The sequence below is a fragment of the Ochotona princeps genome, chromosome 23 (genome assembly GCF_030435755.1).
Source record: "Ochotona princeps isolate mOchPri1 chromosome 23, mOchPri1.hap1, whole genome shotgun sequence".
In the NCBI taxonomy this organism is placed as follows: domain Eukaryota; kingdom Metazoa; phylum Chordata; class Mammalia; order Lagomorpha; family Ochotonidae; genus Ochotona; species Ochotona princeps.
This window is the reverse complement of record NC_080854.1, coordinates 22300546-22323588: the sequence shown is the minus strand read 5'-3', so window position 1 is coordinate 22323588 and position 23043 is coordinate 22300546. Positions and strand designations below refer to the sequence as shown.

At 39.3% G+C, this 23043-nt stretch overlaps 1 protein-coding gene across 2 annotated transcripts; it reads left to right on the top strand.

The window, feature by feature from the left end:
• Positions 1–250: 250 nt before the first annotated feature.
• IL7R (interleukin 7 receptor) lies at positions 251–22469 on the top strand. 2 transcript variants are annotated; one of them, XM_004583770.2, is made up of 8 exons: positions 251–526; positions 5541–5679; positions 15668–15825; positions 17345–17502; positions 18399–18567; positions 19377–19470; positions 20381–20456; positions 20850–22469. In XM_004583770.2, exons 1-8 carry the CDS (start codon positions 445–447, stop codon positions 21411–21413), a joined length of 1440 nt encoding a protein of 479 aa, XP_004583827.2. In that variant the 5' UTR covers positions 251–444; the 3' UTR covers positions 21414–22469. The 2 variants fall into 2 exon arrangements, with proteins under 2 accessions (XP_004583827.2, XP_058536217.1); XM_058680234.1 differs by lacking the exon at positions 251–526 and adding an exon at positions 7307–7409 and having other exon boundaries at positions 5590–5679.
• Positions 22470–23043: the final 574 nt, after the last annotated feature.

The window sequence follows — 23043 nt, the reverse complement described above, 5'->3', positions numbered from 1 at the left end:
ATATTATCTCATAAAGTACAGAAATTATTTTTAAGGTAAACTCATCGCTAGAACTATGAATGGATAAGCTTTGTGGATTTAGATTTTTGTTTCTGATTCTTTTAAAGTGGGCTTTCGCCTGAGGTGACTTAAGCGTAAGTTTGCATCTGTTCCTTCAGACCAAAGAACATGGGAAGTTTGAGAGCCACAGGGCACACTGGACTTAGAGAAGTGCAATAATTTAAACCATCGTAGTTCTTCATCTCTGACTCTGCTTACAGCAGCAGTACTTCCATTGAGACTTCCTGTTTCTGAAGCTCGCCTTGTTTTCAGCAGTGTTTATACTTCCCCCTGTCTGTGGTTAACTAAGCAGAGAGCTGTAGAGCTAAGCCTCCTCTTCCCCCAGGCTCATTCATTTGTGCACCCAGGGCCACAAGTCAGCTCTCTCTGTGTCTCTCTCTCAGAATGACAATTCTAGGTACAGCACTTGGTCTGGTTTTCTACTTAATTCAAGCTGTTTCTGGAGAGAGTGGATATGCTCAGAATGGTGAGTCATTTCTAACTTTTCTTAAGGATTTTGGATGATCTTTTCTACATGTTTTGGGTTACTCATTTCTCTAACATATCTGAGTTGGGTAATGGGCTGGTAGAGTTTGGATCTTGCCACATATTCAGTCATTGTATATGCGCTAACCATCAAGACAAGGGCTGGGAGCCGCTACAATGGTAGACTTACAAGGCTTCAGAAGTGTCAAGAAGGGAGGTGTTTGACACTCAAACTGTGCATCTCACAGGTAGGCTAATGCCTCTGCTAATACGAAAAGAACATCCATGTAAAGTCTGTCACTATGCTGGTTGGCAAATCCCTCAGATATTTTTATTTTGTCAAGAAACCAAGATACGTTTTGTTAGACTTTTATTTAGACATCCCAAAAAGTCTCACTTTCATGGTATAATAATATTTAGAATTGATACCTATTTCTATATTTACTAGTACCATATCCTCAGCACTTAAAATCAGTATCTAAAAGCAGTCAATAAATATTTGAAACTTTCTTCAACGTAGTTTACTTTTGACAGATTCGTGTGAAATCTTTAGTGAATAATAGAGAAAGGTCTAGGAGTGTTCTCTCATTGAAACACACTTCTTTGCCTACTTATCAAAGAATTTATCACATGTAATAACTCTTGTTCAGAGTCTTCAAAATTCTTGGCACCTAGAAGCAGACCTTGAGCTGTTATTGTATACATAGTTAAATTCAATCTATAGACGAAAATGCCAGCAACCCGAAGAGCTACCTAGGAACTTGGGCTACCACTTTGGTCCTGAAAACTAGGTCTTTTCACTTTAAAAGTGTCAAACATACCAAGTTAATGACTCAGAGTCTATCTTTTAAAATGTTTCCGTAGACATGTTTTCTCAGCTCTGATACTTTAAGTCAATGTCCTTAAGGATTACCAAATATGGAAAACTCTTAGGGAGCTGTCCAAGCATTGACATTTTTCACATGGTGACCGGGTGTGAGTCGGACCAGGGACATGCTCATTACATTAAGTCTCACCTTGTGTTTGCCCAAAGACAGAGACATGGCAGGGCACAAAAGTTTCACTTTTATGATATAATAAATTCCTGCTATTTCTCCCTGAAGGTCATACTATTTTTGGAAGAAACAAGAATTCTTGTTGAAAACTAGGGTTTTTCTCCTCAAACTTTAGATTTCATGTATTTTTAGAAAATCTGTTTTAAAAGAACTACTTATCCATATGCTTACATCGAAAAACTCCTCCAGCTCTGTATGTCAGGAATTCACAACATAATTAGCCACTACTTTTGAAAGTTAGTTCTGTGATAATTACAAATGAATAAGGATTTATACTTTTTGAAGTTCAAACATTTTAAGCTGTTAATCAACCAATTCTACTCAGTAGGGAAACTTCTAAACCATACTATACTGCCTAAGATATATATTCCAAAAGATTTAAATGTTAATGAATAAATATGCATAGACATTTATTTGAACATCAATGTTGGTTAAATATTTAAAAATTTTTAAATGTTCATGGTTGAGCATTTAAAGAACAGCCTAACTCACTATTCAAAAGTTCTATGCAATTTCAAGATGACAATGATTGTATCATCAATGGACACAGAATTCTGTTTTAAAAGAACTTCAGGTGTTCATGTATATTTTCAGAACTAAAAGTTTTATTTAACCTTTAAACACTTATTTCTAAACACCATGATAATAGTCACAGCTGACCCTTATTGAGTGCTTACTGTGTCCTAAGTTAAGGCTATACATATCCGTTCATTGGTATTTCATACTGTGAGGTGTCACACAAGAACACTAGGACATAAGGAGGATAAATAACCTGATAGAAGACTAGGACCACACAGTAGGAATGGCAGAACTTAAACTCTTATCAGCTCACATCAAGGAGAATACTCTCCCTGCCAAATGCCAGGCAATTTTACTAATTGTTGAAAATATATATATATATATATATATATATGTATGCATATATATATATATGCTAAACTCTTACCTCTTCTAAACACAGTCTACTTATTCTCTGCCTCCTCTGCCCCACCATAAGCCTCAGAAGCAGTTGAAGAATATCCCATGCAGCAACTTCAGGTAGGGAGTTGTAAAGCAAAGCATGGACCATTGAACATAAACATCTAACAATCCAGGGAAATCTGACCCTAGACTCCGAAGCCCTTCCTTAAGAATTGATATAAAGGTGAAAGGGCATCTCCCAGTTGGCAGTGCTGCTGGGGCTTGACCCCACTTGGGCTCACTACAAACCCCTGCTCCAAGGGGTCCTTTCTTTTACAGGGGCAGTCTCCAGGGAGTTCTCTGTATGAATGAGGTGAGCACCTGCTCCCTTTGGGTATTTTAGGGCTTGGGATCAAAAATTTTTCCATTACATCAAAGCAGAGACTTCTCTACAGTTTGTTCTGATTTCTCATCGCACACTAGCAAATCTAGTACCACAGAGCTGTCATAATCTCATCTAATATCCATCCTAAATTATGATTCATATCTGCCTGGAAATAGTCCCCATGTTTAACAACAACATCTCCACATAAAACATCCCACTGTTACAGCTTGCATAGTTACATAATTGTAATTATCTTCTCTAGACCAAGAAACTGTTTTTAGCCATAATTGTTCAAAATCAAATTCACAGCCAGGACTTAAAAAGCTTGTACAATGCCAATAACTTAAAATACACATGCGCACATGCACACACACTTCTTACAGAACTCTGCTTGGGCAAACTCCACTTGTGGAGTGCCACTGAAGGCACATTTTGATAAACAGCTACTAGAAATATTCTTGTTTGAAAAAAAATCTAGTCCTGTAGGGCACAGCTGTTTATTGGATGAGCAGAAAAGATGCTATGCCAACCAGAAAGTTGTAGGTCATTCAAGTTGTGTTTACCACAACTGCAGAAATATCTGAGTGTTTTCAGGATACAAAGTTGGAGCCAAAACATGATATCAGACCAATTGCAGAAAGTGTATAGTACCCATCTTTTGAAGTCAAACCTGACACACACACACACACACTGCAGGACTCCTAGTTTGTTGGCCTTGAATAGGCATGTTTTGAAAGACAAGTTCTAAATGAAGGATTATATTAACACTATCATCAGAAGAACCGTGTCCTGCTTATTTCTGGTAGCAGAATTGAGAACTAGATGGATTCTGGCATGGTCAGAAGTACAAATGTTGGTGGTTGTGAGCAGTGCCCACAGCTCTTGTCTAGCTCTGGCTGTTGGAGATTTGTTGATTTAATTGAAACAACCTGTCATTCAATTGAGTGGCCCATTCATAAGCAGATCAAGTGGGTTATTTAAGTAATGAGAATTGCTCGGACAGCCCATAACCTTCAGGACACGCAACTAGGGCTCAGTTTTGGTATGTTCTACTCTCATTTTAAAACCACGGAAGGATGGAATTTCTAGTATTGATGAACCAAAATGAATGAAAGCAATTATAGGTTCATAATAATGGTTTCTATTACTAGAATTGCCTACTCTGTAGTTGTCTAGGTCTTATTTGGAGCATGTTTACTGAAGGATTTTTCCAGCCTCAATTGTCTATTAAGTACTGTGAAATACACATGTGAAATGTGTATTTCCAAATCAGCTTAATAAGTCAAATACTATCTTTGACAGGTAGCGCTTTACAAAAAGTGGCTATGGAAGAAAAATAGCTGGCTTCTCACTTTCTTCCAGAGTCTTGGTGGTATCTATAAGACATATTATCTGCAACAGGAGAGTCTGTAAGATAGAACTGTATTGTAGCATTCATAGCAAAGTTGCCTTACATAATCACACAATGGAGATTGTCAATGCTACTTTCAGCTGGGATGCTTTTCTCGGGCAAGGAAAAAGGGACCCTAAAAGTGTGATCTTCTGGCCATCAGATAGCTATCATCTTCTTTAACTTGGAAAACATCTGGGAAGATTAATAATGAAGCCAAAGATTAGAGTAGTGAGTAGGCATTTAGCCTATTTGAGTGAATGCCTCGTATTGGAATACCTGAGTTCAATGCCCAGATCCAACTCTGTTTCCTCATTCAGCTTCTAATGAATGATTATGCAGTTGGGTTCCTGCCACCCATCCTGGGGATTTGAATGTCAACAGTTCCTGGATCCAGTTCCATCCAGCCTAGTCATGTGGGATTTGGGGAGTGAACCAGCAGGGAAATCTCTTTCTCTCTATCTTGCTCTCTCTGTCTGTCTCTCTCTCTCTCTCTCAACCCTCCTGCCCCCCTTCATTTCTCAGTCTCTCAAAAAGAATAATTAGAGGGCCTGGCACAATGGCTCAGTGGCTAAATACTCACCTTTCAGCCACCAGGATCCCAAAAGGCCATCAGTTCATATCCCATCTGCCCACTTCTCCTCCAACTCCCTGCCTGTGGCCTGGGAAAGCAGTCGAGGATGGCCCAAAGCCTTGGGACCCTGCACTCTTGTGGGAGACCCAGAGGAGGCTCCAGCTCCTGGCTTCAGATCAGCTCAGTTTCTGCTGTTGCAGCCACTTGAGGAGTGAACCAGCAGATGGAAGATCTTTCTCTTTGTATCTCCTTCTCTCTATAAATCTGCATTTTCAATCAAAATTTTAAAAACTTTTTTAAAAAAGAGTTATTACATTAAATATCATATAAATGGTTGAAATTAAAATTCTCTTATTTGTAGTATACAAATATTTTAGTGTAATAACTATAGCACAAGAAAGTCCAGCTAAGCAGAGTCTGATCGGAGCCTATTTCTAACTCCACTGCCCCGACTCAATGGCAGAACTATTAATAAACATTTGGAGATTTTTTAAAAATTGTGATTAAACATTTTTCTTGCTTATTACTAAGCTTTGCACTCATGGAGCATTTTCATTTTGTTTTTTATCTATGTCAACAGCTTTTTCATTTATTAGATCCTGGGCTTTTCTTCAATGAAAATGTAATCACTTCTTGCTGTTTCAATGACATATCAGGTTTCAAAAGGTGCTGTTGACGGGCCTCATGGTCACTGCGTCTCTTCCTCCCCAGGAGACTTGGAAGATGCTGAAGCAGATGAGTACGCGTTCTCCTGCTACAGCCAGCTGGAGGTGGACGGATTTCAGCACTCGCTGATTTGTGCCTTTGATGACCCAGACATCAACAGCACCGACCTGGAATTTGAAATATGGTGAGGCATGATAGTAGCAATGGATGCTCAGAAATTATGCTGTTCTTTCCTTGTGGTCTTAACAATAGCTGTAAAGAAAGAAGTATGAGGTCTAATTATAAATATTTAAACCCCACAAGTTCTCAGAAACCTCCTGAAACTGCTTGACCTTCACTAAGACTGAAACAGAGCAACTCTCACTGCTCATCTCTCAGATTTCAAGGCCATAGCTAAATGATGCTGAGTATTGGAGATGTCACATCCCACCTGACTTCATAGTAACAGTTAAATGAAACCCTGGTTCTCCTAGATTACACCTCTCAGGAATTTTATTTATTTGCCCAACATGAGACAATTGCATATATCCAAGCTGCATGTTAGAGGGAGATTTGTAATCCCAACACCAGTTTTTGGACCTGAAGGAAATTATGTACCATAGCTAAGCCTCACTTTCCCTGTTTGCAAAATGTCCTGAGCTCCCACAAGAAGGTTGCGATGGTTAAATAGTTTCCTGCACACAAAACACTCAGAATAATCAGCACTGTGTAGTGAGTAATGGAGAAGAGATACTTATAGTTCTATGAGTATACATACACCCTGCCTCTTGGAACTGTGAGTTCAGATGATCTTCTCAATGTAAATCTTCCAAAACCTCACTGGAATGTGTTGCCCTTTGTCTTGCTAAGCTTCACAGAAAAGGCAAAAAAAAGGGGGGTGGGGCGGGCAAGGGGGGGAATCCCCAAATTATGAATGGTGAAGAGCTCGGGGAGTTTTATATTCCCTTCCACATGTCATCTCTTGTTGCCAGGGGTTACTATCTCTTAGCTTGATAAACTACTCATGGCTATCTCCAAATTTGTATCAGATGACCTGATTTTTAGTTTACTAGCAGGGAAAGTAAGTCAAGATCCACCAGCAGTAAAATAGGACTTCTTTCATTCCAAGACACCCGTGTAATTTTCCCACAATAGGTAGTTCGGACAAGCTCTGAGTTCCATCCTAAGTTCATTTATGGGTGCTTGCTGCACCAATTCATGCAGTATTTCCTATGGTCAGCATTGAATAAATAGTCATAAACTGGAATATCTCTGTTAGTTCACTTCTGAGACACACGTTCTTGGGCAAAACATGTCATTAAAAAGAAAACTACACGGAGTTCTAGGCTACAGCCAAACAATGCTAAAACATTGTTTTAATAAATGCCTCATTCAGGAGACGTCCCACAGAGGTTTGACTTTGGGTTTTCAACCACTTGCTGGGTGGATGGCTATGACCCCTGTGGTTTCTCTCCGCCAAGCACAGGCTGACCTTTCTATCCACTTTCATTCACAACGAACTTGACCACTTCCTTGCCCACTTAAATAAATTTGGCCACTTGTTTTATTGAGTATTCTGATTGTACCTGTTGTATTTCAGTGTATGCAGAGCCTTCTTTCCACTTTTGCAGTTGAAATCAGATATTTCAGCTGAAAAGTGATTATCTCAAGATGTTGTTAGTGTAAAAATAATGCGCTTGGACTGCTTTTCACAAGTGTTGTTTTGTGCAGGAGTTCCTGCCCCTTCTATGCTCACAGCAGGCAATTTATCTCCAATAATTTGATTATACACAGTACTGTATTTGCTGGCTAGATTATTTTTTCTTCCACAGTGAAGCTATCTTTATTATGGCATTTTTTTCCTGCTTGCGCAAATTCATAAAGAAGAAATTGGAATTTTCTGAACATAATGCATGCCAATGAAGTCATTATCAGGTAGGTTTGTTAATAAGACTTCCAAGAACCATTTTTAGAGAGCAATGAATTTACAATTCAGCTAGAGCTACCGTTCGTCTCCCAGGCCTAGAAACTGAAGCATTGTGCACCTAGTGGATTTCAGGAATGTATTTGGGTCAACTGAGCTCATGCCAGCTCCTTTGTACCCATGGGATACAGCTGTCATAGAGATCAGATGTTCATCCTGGCCACAAGAGCTACGGGAAACGCTACTGGGAGAGGGAGGGGAAAGAGAAGCTTGCTAGATTACAGATCCATATCAGTCCCCCTTGACTGGGAGGTCTGAAAATTTCTCTTTCTTCAAAACTCAAGCAAGATCTCAGGTGCCTTCAGTGACAAAGCAGAAGTGCAGGAAAAGGCACCAAAGTTAGAATCCTCATAGCAACACCTAACTACTTTTGTGGGTCAGGAAGGTATCTACCCTCTCTGACGGTAGTAACTGGCATGTACCTGGGAAGAAGCGAGGAGAGGCTGGCACAGGAAAGGTGTCTGCAACTGGTACTTGAATCCTCTCAGTACAGTTTGATTTTCATTAAAAATATAGTCAAAAAGTCATTCAGTAAATTTAAAAGCAAAACCAAGGGAATTTGTTGCTTTGAAGAGCAGAGGTATTTGTTTCTGATTTCTATGTGGTTAATTTAAAAAAAAGAAGAAGAAGAAGAAAGGTCAGTTTTGACCAACATTTAAAAACCCTGGATATCTTGAGCTGGTCAACATATAAATATACCAAATATGTTCAGTGTATAGATGCACCTAAACATCACAATGTTCCTCATAAAGATGTACTGTTTGTTGTCTATCGGTAATTTTTTAACTTTTTATTTCTAATTTCTATAAAATGAGTAAATTTCACATTTTTTGCATGATATAAATGTATAAGCATAAGGAGTCCACCCTCCCTTTTCCCCTTCTTACCTCTCTGTTTCACTTTCTTTTTTTTCCTAAATGATTGCAATAACATACCCATTCATTTCATAGTAACAAACTTAACTTTGCAGTACTTAACTGTTCAACCAATCTGGACAATAAGTAGCTGGACTCTATGCTTGGTATATGTTTGCAATGAAAGAATCTTGATTGAATTTGAACTGTAATACTGCATCAAGGTGGAGGAATCCACCGGGGGGAGGGGAGGGGGAGGGAAGGGGGGATACCCAGAGCCTATGAAACTGTCACATAATGCAAAATAATTAACAATAAAAAAAAAAGATAGCATGACATAGCAGGTAAAGGGAGGAGAAAAGATAAAGTTGCATATAATGAAAGTAAACTAAATTGGAAATGGTAATCCTCTTGCTCATGCGTTTGCACTGTTGCTAGATACAATACTTAATCCCCAGGATACTCAGTGTCCTATGACTGCTTTCACTCATAGATTTTATGCTTATTTCACTCTGTGCATTGATTGTCACAACTCCAAGAGAATATATATTTATGTTTCTTGGATGACTTACACTGGTTAGTTTATAAAAAAAAAAAATCTGATGGCACTGAACCCACGGGGACAAAAGCAGGTGCAGCAGACACACGGCTGCTCTTGTCAGATGGGGAGTGAAATCTTAGTTCTGAAGTTGGAAGCACCTCTTTTGTTTTTGTTACCTGCCTAGAGGTTACATGTTATTGAACCTGCAACACAGAGTCCAGGGTATTTGAATAATATCCATCATCAATTCAGAAAAAGCCATGGCATTTCCTTTGCTTTCACATTTTTGGGGGCACTGCAACCACTCCCATTCGCCTACAGGCACCACTTCAAAATCATCTTTATGAATTTTCATTAACTTCTGTTGCCTTCACAGGCTGTACCATGATATTCTAGGCTTAACTGGCAATATTTATCAGGTGTGGTGAATTTAGTCATCCTAACTCTCAAAATATTTTGATATATTTGAATGAGTTTTTTTTGCTGAGGAACAAAAGCAGTAATTTTTTTTCCTTTAAAAAAATATTTCTAAGTAGATACCTGCTTGCACCAAAAAAAGAAATGCATTTACCATACCAAGCTGTGTGAGACCGAAGGAGTTTTAAGAGGGTGGAGATTGAGTTACACACCAAATGACAAGGACCCCAGGATCTCTCCCTATTTGTGTGGGTGAGATTTCTGTGAGTGGCTCCAGACTGATGTCCCCTAGGAAGATCCTGGAAAACCAAATTCCCTAGTCAATGGACATTATCCGCCCTTTTTCTCCCTTTTTCTGTCTACTCAAAATATCCTAGAATAGTTCTATCCAGTGGAAACATAATCCACAACTGTATAAGTCACATAGATCACTTTACATTTTCTGGTAGCCTTATTTTTTAAATTTGTTTTTATTTGAAAGTCAGATATACAGGGGGCAGAGACAGAGAGGAAGATCCACTGTCTGTTGATTCACACCCCAAGCAGCCGCAATGGTTGGAACTGTGCCAAATTGAAGCCAGGAGCCCAGAGCCTCCCCTGGGTCTCCAATGCATGTGCACAGTCCCAAGGTCTTGGGCTGTCCTCGACTGTTTTCTCAGGCCACCAGCAGAGAGCTGGATGGGAAGCAGGGCTGCCTGGGTTAGAACCAGTGACCTTATGGGATCCTGGCACATGCAAGGCAAAGACTGTAGCCACAAGGCCCTATTTTTAAAGAGTAAAAAATATAAAGCAATAGATATCATCTAACCCAACACATTATCATAAAATCTATATAAATAGGGCCAATGTTGTGTACAAAGGATTAAGTGGACATTCACAATACCAGCACCCCACACTAGAGCACTAAGCTCTGGCTACTTGGCTTCCAACCCAGCTTCCTGCTGTTGTGGCTGGGAAGGTAGTGGAAGGTAACCAAAGTGCTGGGCCCCTGCCATCCATGTGGGATACCAGAATGGAACAATTGGCTCCTGGTTTCAGCCTGGCCCCACCCTGGCTATTGCAGTCATTTGGGGGCATGAAACAACAGCTGACCCTCCCTGTCTCTCCCTTTCTGTGCCCCCAGGACCTTTCAAATATATAAATAAATAAAGCTTTAAGAAAGCAAGAGGAATAAAGAAACATTGAGATTTTGTATTTTTCCTACTAACTTTTGTGAATCTAGTGTTTACTTGACACATGGCATCACCATTTGGACTAGCTACGTTTCAAATGTTAAACTACCTACTGGTAGTGGCTGTGAGCCTTGGAACTTTCCTAACCCTAGCAACACATAGTCAGAAACCAATTAAGTTGATTTAATTCGGTTGAAATAAATTGGATACACTGAGTGAGCCTACCCATGGGCCAACATTAAGCTTTCTTCCAATTACCAGAATCAGAGGTCAGTAGCTCAAGTGGCCTTATCTGGGCCACAGGCTTTGTCTCGTCTCCCACACGAAGCAGTTCCTGCAGTTCAAGTGCATTTGTATCAGGGCCCAGGCTCACAAGATGCCATATGGTGATTCCTAACAACAGTTTCTCATTAATTTCAGTCCCTGAAAAGTGACAATGAGCCTAGTGTACCATTTTAGATCTTAAACTCCTGGCAGTACCAGAAACTTGCTACAGACCTAGGAGCTGCAACTTGATACTTATCAGCATATTCTGAGCCCACCAGTTGGAATAAAAGGCATTGCCCCCAGCTTCTTCACATCACATGCTTACCTTTACATTCAGAAATGGGACTCTGTCCCTAGTTCTGCCCTTGGATCTTCAGTCTTCGGCCACAAGAAGTCCCCCATCTTCAGAACTCTCCACATGACAGTCCTACCACATTCTTTACCTGTTATCCATCCAGCTTACCTTAAAATCTGCTTTTTCTTTTTGCTCTGTTTCAAGCAAGGAAACTCTTCTACCTAATAAGGGACACCACACACACACACACACACACACACACACACACACAACTCTTCAGATCCTGAAGAACTGCATAGCCTAAAAGATAACAATTAGGAAAAATTGTATTTTAGAGATACAATTTTAAGAAAGGTATTATTACAAATAAAAGCATCTAACAAATAATCACAGATTCGTCACCAGTCACTAGTTTCCATGATGGCAGGAGCTTAGGCAGTCACAGACTACAAGAGCACAAAGGTGAAAACTTCTGTCGCTCAGGTGGAGAGGAGCACCTACAAGCTCACCCGAAGCCACACTGACATGTTCCTCCTTCCGTCCACAAACCATGCTAGAAAACACTCAAATGCATGCAGAGGGATGCGTGTACCCCTCTACTTCACCAAAGAAAACCAGCACGTATTCGGGGCTATTGTTAGCACAGAGCCTTCCTGAAACACACTCATGATACATGATGAGTGAGAAGGAACTTTTTCATGTGAGCAAATTTATACACCGGCTGTTTCTATTTTGTCTGCCAAGAGTCCCCCACTTCTAGCTTGACCCAGTTGTATTTCCTTTTAGAACTATTCAACTCAGTGTGAGGAGCATGTGGGGAGGGGGGTGAAGCCTGGTAATGATAGTAATCACAGGAGAAGGAAATTAAATTGAAATCTGAAGAAGGAAGGGAAACCAACAGTTACACATTTTTCTGTATTGTTTATTTTTACAGCAAGAATATATGTCTTCATCACCTCTTTCTTTTAATGCACTCCCTTTAGTTTCATCTGCTTTCTGTTTTGATGATAGCTCACTTGTAGAGCAATATTTACATTGGTAAAAAGTGAGCTTTGAGAAATGTGCATGACCCATAAGCCTCACATCAGTCATTTCTCTCCCTTGAGAAAGGTCCCCAAAGTCCCCTTACAGTCAATTCTCTCACACCCATGCGATAATCAGAATTCTGACTCCTACAGCTGGTTGTTCTCCCATGTAGAAGCACACAGGTTATTGTTTTCTGACTTCTTCCACTTGGCAAAATGGGTTAGTTTGTACTGATATGTGATTGTACCTCCTGTTTACTTTCTGAATACACCAGAAATGTTTAATCCTTTCCTTCATTGGATGGACATCTGTTTTTCCAAGTTTCAGACTAGCACCTTTTAAAGTTGCCGATAACTATTGCGTACAATTTAGATTATGAATGTGTGATTTCAGTTCTCCTAGGTAAAACCTGAGGTTATAATTGACACATAATGAAATAGCTGTATAATTAACTAAGAAATCACTCCAAACTTTTTCAAAAATGATATCACTCTATATTCCTACCAACAATCTATGGGAATGATATATCGTTTCCAAAATATGGATTTAAAAGTATCTTTATGATTTAAATTTGCATTTTTCAAGTAAATAATTTTATATTTTTCTATATATAGCTATTTGTATAGCTCCTTTGGACAAGTATCTATTAAACTCATTAGTCAAGGGCACGGTGCGTTAGCCTAGTGGCTAAAGTCCTCACTTTGCATGCGTCAGGATCCTCTGTGGGCACCGGTTTGTATCTCGGCTGCTCCACTTCCCATCCAGCTCCCTGCTTGTGGCCTGGGAAAGCAACCAAGGACAGCCCAAATCCTTGGGACCCTGAACCCACATGGGAGATCCACAAGAAGCTCCTGGCTCTTGCCTTCGGATCAGCTCAGGTCTGGCCATTGCAGCCACTTGGGGAGTGAATCAACAGATAGAAGAAGATCTTTCTCTCTGTCTCTCCTTCTCCCAAGAATCTGAATTTCCAATAAAAATAAATAAATCTTTTTTAAAAATCATGAGTTACTTGTCCTATTATGATTGATAGATATGAGTGCTTTATATATTTTGGTAATAACTCCTTTTTTCACATCTGTATGTTATAAATATTTTTGGTCAGTTGTAACTCATTTGATTCTCTTACTGGTACATAAGCAAGAGCAATTTTTTTAGTTCAGTGAATTCCAATATGTCTTATTATTTTCTTATGGTTTTTCAAAATTTATTTGAAAGACAGAGTTATAGAAAAAGAAGGGACAAAGAAAGAGAGAAAATCTTCCATCCACTGGTTTGCTTTCCCAAATTGCCACAGTGGCTGGAGCTGGGCTCTTTTGAGTCTCCCACATGGGTGCAGGGATCCAACAAGTACTTGGGCTTTTGCTGCCCTCCCAGGTACAGTATCAATGAGCTGATAAGGAAGTTGAACAGCAGGTACTCAAACCAGTGCTGTATGGGATCCAGCAGTACTGCATCGCAATACTGTTTTTTGATGTTTAGTGCTCTTCGTGTCATTACGAAGAAATTTTTGCTTAGTAACAAAGTTGGGAAAGTGTTTTCCTGTAATTTCTTCTAAAAATTTCACAGTTTCACACTTCATATCTAGATTGGTATCACATATCCAATTAAGCTATAAAACATGAAATTGAAGTTCATACTTTTCATAAATTTACACACCACTGTTTTTGAGAAATTTGCTGCAAAAAAATATTTCTGTTCTTCCTCTGTATTTGTTGATTATCTGCATATAAAATCAGCTGCCTTTATGAATCCATTTCTGAACTCTCTAGTCCTTTTAGTTAATATATGTCTTTATGTCAGCATTGAATTATCCTAATTATGGTATTAAGGTAACTTTGAAATTATGTAATCAATGTTACCCATATTTACTCTCTTTTACAAGGTACTTTTTGTTTCAGCGTGTGGTGAGTCTTGTATTTTCACAGAAACTTTAGAATCAGTCTTTCATTTGTTTAAACCCTGATGCCATTTTGGTTAACATTATATGCATATGTGTGTGTATATATATGTATGTGTGTATATATACATATGTGTGTCTATATATCTATAAAAATACATATGCACACATATATGCAACTTCTGTCTTATCAACACTGAATTTGGTTACCCATGAATTTAAACTTCCTTTATTCTCCCTCAACAATGTTTTTGCAATTTTCAATGCAGACATTAAACATCTATTATTGGCTTTGTTTCTAAGTATTTGCATACTTTCACTGATACCATGAATGGAATTGTCCATTTTGAACTTCAATATCCAAATTTTTTGTGTTAAACTAGGGAAATGTAATTGACTTTCACTGCAATAGATTTGATAATTACACTTTATTAATTCTTGTAGTATTGGAAATTATTTATAATTTTCCATATGAGCAAATATGTTGTATATAAAGAAATGACTTCTCTTCATTTTCTGTATGAATATCTGTTATTCACTTCTATCTTACACAATGAGTAGAATCTCTGAGACATTGTTGAATAGAAACAGTGAAATTAACTATCCATTCTTGTCTTCTCATAGCCTTAGGGTAATAATTAGCATTCATATCTTCATCTTTGTATCCTTTGTAGATGACCAGATTATTTATATCTTTTATCTGGTAATGTGGTAAATTTGATCAATTGATCTTCAAATGTTCAAACCTGTGGGCTTCCTGGAATATACACTCCTTTGTCACAGGGTGTTGATGTTTTCTTGAGGAACTATTCTTGAGGGAAATTTGCCTGTAAATATCTTCTCTGTAATAATTTGCCATGTTAAGCTAAATTCAGAAAATAAATTGGTCAGATTCCACTCTACTTCCATTATCTAAAAGAATTTGGTTAATATTTTATCATTTCTTTCTTACACTTTTAATAAAATTTACCAATATATATAACCATCAGAAATAGGGTCGTTTGTAGGGAAGCTTTTTAATAATAAATTTAATTACTTTAAAAGAAATAGAACTATTGAAATATTATTTCCATGCGGATTAGTTTTATTAGCTTCTAAGAAGTGTTTTCGTTATGTTTAAGTTATTTCATGCATTGCCATGCACTGTTACATTTCCCTACACTTTCAGTATCTGCATGACGGGCAGTGATGCACCTCTTACAATCTCAATACTGATGATCTAAGTATTTGTTTTCTTGACCCATCATGTCAGAACCTATCCATCAAACTTACCTATGGAAATCTGTTAAATAACTCGTTAGGTACACAGTGGTGTGAATCCAACCTTTTACACTATTTTATTTTTGCCTTTAGTCCTTATTTTGGCATCTCCATTATTATTTACAACATCTCTATTTATCCTTCAGGATAGCAATATCAAGCAATTACCTTCCTCTCGAAATAATGTCTCTCAATGATCAGTTATTAAAAAGTCAGAAACTTACTCTGATTGTAACAAACATGCTATAACTATTTCACATTTAATTGCATCTAATTCCTGAGTAAACCATCACTGAATGTACAAGCAACAGGAAGTCACATTATTTTAATTTAATCTCTCCCTGTCTTGAATAGACCTACCCACTCATATGCTAATGGGTGGAGTTCAAGTCATACAACTAAAATATACGTATGCTGTTATTCTGTTGTTTACAGAAATTCTTCCCTGAAACAAGACAAATTTCCTTATTGTTTTTGCAGTGGTGTCTTTTTGAAGGAAGGATGCCAGAATTTGAATAAACAAAAAGAGTTGTATTTCATCAAGACAAAGGAATTCTTGCTGGTTGTCAGTGGCAAAATATGTGTAAAGCTTGAGAGAAAGAACATAGTGTGCAAAGAAATCGAAATTGTCAAGATAGGTAAGAAATTGTATATGGGGCATGCTTATCATCATGTGGATAGCTGGAAGTACTTTATCTGAACTGCATGTTGATATTGAACAAATCAGGAAGATAATTTGCAAGCATCACCTAACTGTAAAATCTCTAAAGCAGTTTTTTATCAAGTGGAAAATCCACCCTATGAGGAAGTTCTGAGATACTTCAGACTCAGCTGTGAGTGAGGATGATTTGTATCCGCAGACTGAGGAAAGAGCAGATCTCTGCCAAGTGCTAACTGGAGCTGGGTCTCCTGCCATCCACCTGCACACGCCCTCTCCTTCCTCACCTCCCTCCTCCTGAGCTCCCGGTCATCCTCTAGGCAATGTCCCCACCATATTCTGAGTGTGCTTCGATAAATTACCAAGTCACTCAGGAAAGGAAATATGCCTTTTGCATACAAAAAATGAAGACCAGTGGACGTGGAGAGAAGATACAGATAGATGATAAATAGGTAGAGGTGTGTTTGTGTGTGTGTGTGTGTGTGTGTGTGGTAGAGGAGGGAGGGAGAGAGAAGTTTATATTAAGGGATTGGCTCTTGTAATGTGGGAGTGGTAGGTCTGGAGTCTTTAGGGCAAGCTGAAAGACGGACAGTTCAGGTAAGAACAGACACTGCAGTTTTGAGCTTGAGTTCTTCAGGACAGGAAGGCCAGACTTCTAATTTACATTCTTGAGACAGAATTGATTCTTCATTAAGGAATCATATTCTGTGCTCTTAAGGCCTGCTACAGATTGGATGATGGTCACAGCATCATAGAAGGCAATCTGCTTCACATAATGTCAAATGACTTAAATTTTAAACACATTCAAAACAGTATCTTTATACTTGTGTCTGACCAAGCAGTGGGCACCATGGCCTACCTAAATTCAAAACTTACATAGGAGACTTAAGGCTGAGAAATAAAGCATGGCCAAACCTGAGTGGCCTAGAATACACATGTTGTACTTTACAAAGAAAATTAATTATTTCTCAAATAAAATTTCAATTTGCATACTTTACTTGCTTGTTTATTTTCAGGGGACAAATAATATATGAAATGAATCATATATACATAAGGTGATAAAATAAGGGTAAAAGCAGAAGTTCTAGATGTGAACAATTATCCTAACTTTTTTTAAAAGCAAATATAGTAAAAAAGAAGCATTAGGCATTTGCTCATGCATGTTGACCGCAGAATAACAGTGATTCCAACCAATGTGAGTACTGCCTAGTGTGAGGATGATGCTCCTCTATTTCCAAAGTGTGGCACCACCCAGGAGGGTTTCTGACTGGAATTGGAGTAGGAAAGCACCACTTCCTCTCACATTGCTCACAAGGCCATGCCCCAGTGGAAAAGGAGAGCTGGAAAATGTAGTCTGAATTTGAGTCCAGAAAGAAGCCACCTTCCAAACAGCCAACTGATGACTTAGAATCGGGATGCAACTCAAAGTTTATCAACTTTAGAAACTGTCATTATTTCCTCCTCTATACAGAGCTTCTTTTTTTTTTCTCCCTTTCCAGTTAAACCTGAGCCTCCTTTTGACATAAAAGTTGTCTATCGTGAAGGAGCAAATGACTTTGTAGTAACATTTAATACATCACACTTGCAAAAAAACTATGTAAAAAATTTAATACACGATGTAGCCTACCGTCAGGAAAAAGATGAAGACAACTGGATGGTAGGTAAACCAAGCTTGCTCATAAAATTGAAACTTCTCACTGCTCTAGCTTTCCTTGTCCCAGAAATGCATTTAACCCTAGAGGGCTAAACCACTTTGTCTTCAGGAATGTACCCTTGCTGAAAGATGCTCCAATACAGTGTCCATTCAAGTCCCACAAAATGCGGGTCCCTCCTAACCCATCCTGTTCTACCTCTGAATTATTTCTTTGCTCTGTTTGTTGCCTTTATAATATTCCTGGTTTAGTTATATAACAGTATCCACTGAAACCAAATTGATCTTTATTTGGAGGTCTCATCCTGAGCAGCAGCACCAAATCACAGCCACAGTTGGGTTTATGGGATTTGTGAAGGCCATAAGAGGGAAGGTAGTGTGGAGCCAGAATGTTTGTTTTTTTATCCCTTGAAGGTTCAAGCCACTGAGTTTTAACCCCTCGTGATCTGGAGGATTACTTAGTCTCTTTCTTTATGATCTGGCTATCCCTACAACCTGCTTAGGGAAAAAGGTAAAAGAAAAGTCAAATATCCAGGTTCTCTTTGCCCGCTTGACTGCCTCTGTCTTCTGTTTCCCAGAGACACAAAACAGATTGCTGTTTTTCTTTTTGGGAGCTCAAACAGTAGTAACAGTTTATTTCATCTGTCTGCTTGAGCTGCGATCACTCTTGTGGGAGCACAGTGTGGTACAGTGTGGCTCTATGTAGAAATGTAGCACCTGCCCCAAGTCATCTGCCACTCCTATATACCCCTCCCTGATGCGCACTAATATGCACACACGTGACCTTGATTCAGCCTTCTTTCATTACTTGTGTGAGCATTGCCCCAGTGGAAAACAACTCTATGAGAAAAATGACACTTCTTTTCCCATCCTACCATATAATGACACATTTTGTTCTTTAGCACGTGAATTTATCCAGCACAAGATTGACACTCCTGCAAAGAAAGCTGAAGCCCAATGCCATGTATGAGCTTAAGGTTCGATCCATCCCTAATTACAGCTATTTTGGAGGCTTCTGGAGTGAATGGAGCCCAAGTACCCATTTCAGGACAGCAGAGACTCGGAGTCCAGGTAAAGAGTACCTGCAGAGAGCTCCTGTGGCCTGCAGTGCTTTGCACATCCAGTATGAGGAACCCAGAGAGAGGGAGATTAGTGACACAGACTAGGAACTCAGGACTCCCCAATGTCATCCTTACACTTTCTTTGCCTCTTGCATGAGGGGAACAAGAGAGCACTAGGGGAGGGTTGTCTGCAATAGGAATTGATGAGGACTATGTGGTGATACTAACCTAGGTATTCCTGAGAACTACTTATAACTTAGATCAAAACAACACACTCCTGTCTCCCATTCATCAATTTAAACTGGGATCTAAATGACCGGTTTCTCCAAGTCCCCTGTAGGGAACGCTTTCATTGATGACCTGCCCTTGGGACGTAGGAAGTTAAAACAGCCATGAAATGTGGTAGGCCTCTGGACACAGGAATACCACACCTACATCTTCTCTTTCGGACCTTGAACCATTCTGCACGCCAGCTTCCATTTTCACTCCACAATTTGCTGTAACTGCAGAAAAACCCAGATCCACTCTATTTTGGCTCCTCTCCCCTGTGGGTGGAAGTTGTGAAAGGAGTGATTATTCCTTGACACTACATCATTTTTCCATTTCAAGTAGCCAATGTTAGGACCTTGGTAGCCCAAGCCATTATTATCCCTTAAGCCATAGTTGCCCCTTGAAAATAGAACATAATCTTGTTTACAGAAGAAGAGTTATCAAGAAGTACTAAAAAGGCCTAATTAATAAATAAACTCAGAGCATTCTGAACGTCTACCCCACTGCATGCTTCCTGAATGCTAACCACGATGTATCCTTGTGTTCCAGGGGAGATAGATCCTGTTGTACTAACTGTCAGCATTCTGGGTTTCTGCTTTGTCGCTCTGTTGGCTGTCTTGGCATGTCTGTTGTGGAAAAAAAGGTGATTTTTCTTCAACTAATCAAGAGGGTGACTCTATGGAATTCCAGGCAGTCCAAATTTATTGACCTCTTCATTTGTTGATGAGGAAACTACAATGGAGAACTAGGCATTTCAGGAACCACAATGCCTGGTAATCCCTCCCATTCTTAAATATCAGTGAATTTCCACAATTGATTTCTTAAGAGACAAAAATATATAAACTGGATGCATGAGAATTTTGAAAGGTCATTTTCTCCCCAGACTTTACTTCTAAAGCTTTCTAGAAGGTGTAGCTGAAAACGTAAAATATACTGGAAGTCTGACTTCATCACACTAACTCACAAGACTTTTGTATTCTATCCCATCACGGAGATATATTGGGTTCATGGTGAAAATCATGCTTTAAATACATACTACTTAAGTTGCTTAATGGTCTAGGCAGTTGCCCTCAGCATAAAACCATGTATCTTCAAACTTATAAATACCCCAGTTTGAATACTACTTCCTTAAAGGGATGCCCCTGAATAATTTTGAAAGCATTCTCCACAGCCACCTAAATGAGGACACAAAGACAAAGGTCACTAAACAAAAAGACCACATCATCTATGTTGAATGAAAATGTCCAAAAAATCCAATTTTATCTCATAACCACAGCAAAACTACCGCATGGAAAGCTCTTACCTCCTTCCCTCTGGTGCTCCTTTCAGCGATGCACCACTGTGATATTCTATTCACAGAATAGAGTAACAATGATCTCTAGCCTAACCCCTGTTTTGATAGAGCACTGAGGCCAGAGAAAGCAGCCTCATGTCCATGGTCATGGAAGAGTAAGAACTAGAAAACTGCTTTTCTAATTCCTGACCATAATTCAGTGGAAAACTCCGCTGTGTTGGCTCGCTCTGCTCTTCATGTCAATTTCCTCTGATTTCAGGATTAAGCCTATGATATGGCCTAGTCTCCCTGATCATAAGAAAACTCTGGAACAACTCTGTAAAAAACCAAAGAAGGTGAGTGCTTCTGGTACGTAAACAGGCAATCCATTGGTAGTATCCCCATACTCAAGAATAATATTCAGGAATAAGCAACAATTGGACTTCATTCCATAACTAAGATCATTCTTAAAATCCTGATTGCAGCTCCCTGTAAGAGGGACAACTAACGTGAGATGCAATCCTCAGAATTTATGAGCTTCCCAGTACTGGAGTTAACAGGCAATGGTCACTTCACACCCCGAAGTGCCCCGGCACTTCTGGAGTAAGAGTCAACTGAGAAACAGCTGGACAATTCTCTGTCATTATATAGTGAACTTGCTACAGATTTCTTCAGGACTATTTCTGATGGGAATGTTTGAAAGGTCACCTCTCCAGTGTTGTGCTAATGCCTTCTCTTTTCCTGTACAGAATTTAAATGTGAGTTTCAATCCTGAAAGTTTCCTGGACTGCCAGATTCATCAGGTGGATGGCATTCAAGATAGAGATGAAGTGGAAGGTTTTTTGCAAGACATTTTCCCACCACAGCCAGAGGAGACCGAGAAACAGAAATGTGGAACAGAAGCTCAGAACCACAGCTGGTCATTTAATGTTACAGTTGTCACCCCAGAAACTTTCAGAGAATTGCCTTCCAAATCCCTAACAGAGAACTTCCGTGCATGTGATTCCCCTACTTGCCTCTCCTCCAGGTCCCAGGATGTCAGAGAGAATGTTCTAGGTGGACCTCATGTGGTCCATGACCTCCTGCTTGGTCCTGGTACCCCCCACAGCCCACAGATCCCTCCATTGCCTTCCCAATCAGAAGCCCTGACATTGAACCCAGTCCCCCAAGAACATTCAATCTTCACTTCACTGGGAGCAGGTCAAGAAGAAGCATACATCACCATGTCTAGCTTCTACCAAAACCAGTCCATTTTAAGAAACCCTGGGACTGAATCCATTATGATCAACAAAGATGATAAAGGAAAAATCTAGAGTGCTTTCTTTCCATTGTAAAGGAGAACAAAAGCATGCAACCACATTACTTTGTCTACAAGATGCTAAAACACCACTTTAACCACTCCACCAGGGTTCAGGGTTATTTAGCTTTAGACAGGAGCCTTCTGCTTCTACAAGGTTGATTGGGTCATGAGGTTACAGGTGACTCAATGATTCAATGATTTAAGAACACAAAGCAGGAAAGAATGAAATAAAGAGTGAAGGGACGATGGAGTGATGAGGAAGGCAGGATGTTAGCAAGGGAAAAAAAATCAAGAATTAGAATTTACTATAGATCCAATGCTGTGCTCAGTGTTCTGTATGTCTTGTTGCACTGGATTCTCACAATAATCCTCGAAGATGGGAGCAGTTATCATTTTGCTTTATATAGATGATAAAACAGAATTAAGGAGTTAAATATCTTGAACAAGTTGCCCCATTCAGTGAGAGGTGGAGCCAAAATTTGAAGGCCAAAAGCTGACCCTAATCTCCCACAATCAGATGGTTTTCTCTTAAATATGCGTCCTTCCATTTTGGGGTACCAAATGACATTAATAATAGTGACAAGCGGAATGACAAAATGATGTATTATCCATCCTGAGTCACTTGGAAAAATGAAATAGAATGTTCTAAAAATTACCCCAGGATGATAAGCAAAAACTAGAACTGACTCAGACAAATGTAGACATATGTTCACCTGATTCAAGTAGCCATAGGAAGAAAGTAGGGAACAAACAGTTTCTTCTGGGTGAAGTTCTGTGATCAGCCAGATCTAAAGAAAGCCAACAAGGTAAGAAACATACAGACACACACACCCACACACACGCACAAATGTCCTATTTGATTTTTTTGTCCTGCAAATATACTCAATAGGGGATAAATCTGAAATTCAGAATTGCTATAGATATGAATGGCACCAAGACCAAAGCCATCTTGCTGCCACCATCCAAATATGTCCATCCATGATCTCACAACAACCTGTCATTGTCCCTAGACGGTAACCCAGTTGACTGAGAAGCAGTGGAAATAGCCCTATCTGTGAGTACTGACACTGTCTCTTAAATTGTCCCAAGCTCTACAACCTTCAATATGACTTACAGGCATCATGGAGCAGCTATAACCACATTCAGTGAGTGAGCCAACTGTGGCTACATCCTTGCAGATAGAGAGGAGACGTATCCTTAACATTGGACACTTCTTCTGGCCTTTCTTAGTCTAAATTAATTTCTAACGATGAACTCAAACCCAGACAAGGTGACTAAACATTGTCCACTCAGGGGAGGGAGCAAACCTGTCTCCCACAGGCTCCCAACCCTGACTGTTCATGGAATCACTCAGGGCAGAGACCACAGAAGGCTGCAAACGAAAAAGCCTTGTTTGAGGTCAGCTGCAGTTGTTTATGTCTTGAGTTCTCTTCCTTTTCTTGTTCTGTTTTGTTTAGGGGGGCTACATGTTTTTATTTGTACCTTATTTTTTATGGTGTATCTTCAGTGAATGGTATTTTAAATTGTTGACTAGTAGTCTGTATCTGTTGAGCCAGTCATAACCAGATCATTTTATTGTTCAGATGAGTGTTTTACTTCCTAAAGTGCTTTCCTCTTTGTCAAGAGCAATGAATATACAAGAT

Bases quoted from the DNA above. Each gene is read 5' to 3' on its own strand.
- IL7R (XM_004583770.2), top strand. From the start codon at position 445: ATGACAATTCTAGGTACAGCACTTGGTCTGGTTTTCTACTTAATTCAA. The intron at 15,826-17,344 runs GTAAGAAATTGT...CTCCCTTTCCAG, and splicing joins AATCGAAATTGTCAAGATAG to TTAAACCTGAGCCTCCTTTT. The intron at 17,503-18,398 runs GTAGGTAAACCA...TTTGTTCTTTAG, and splicing joins AAGATGAAGACAACTGGATG to CACGTGAATTTATCCAGCAC.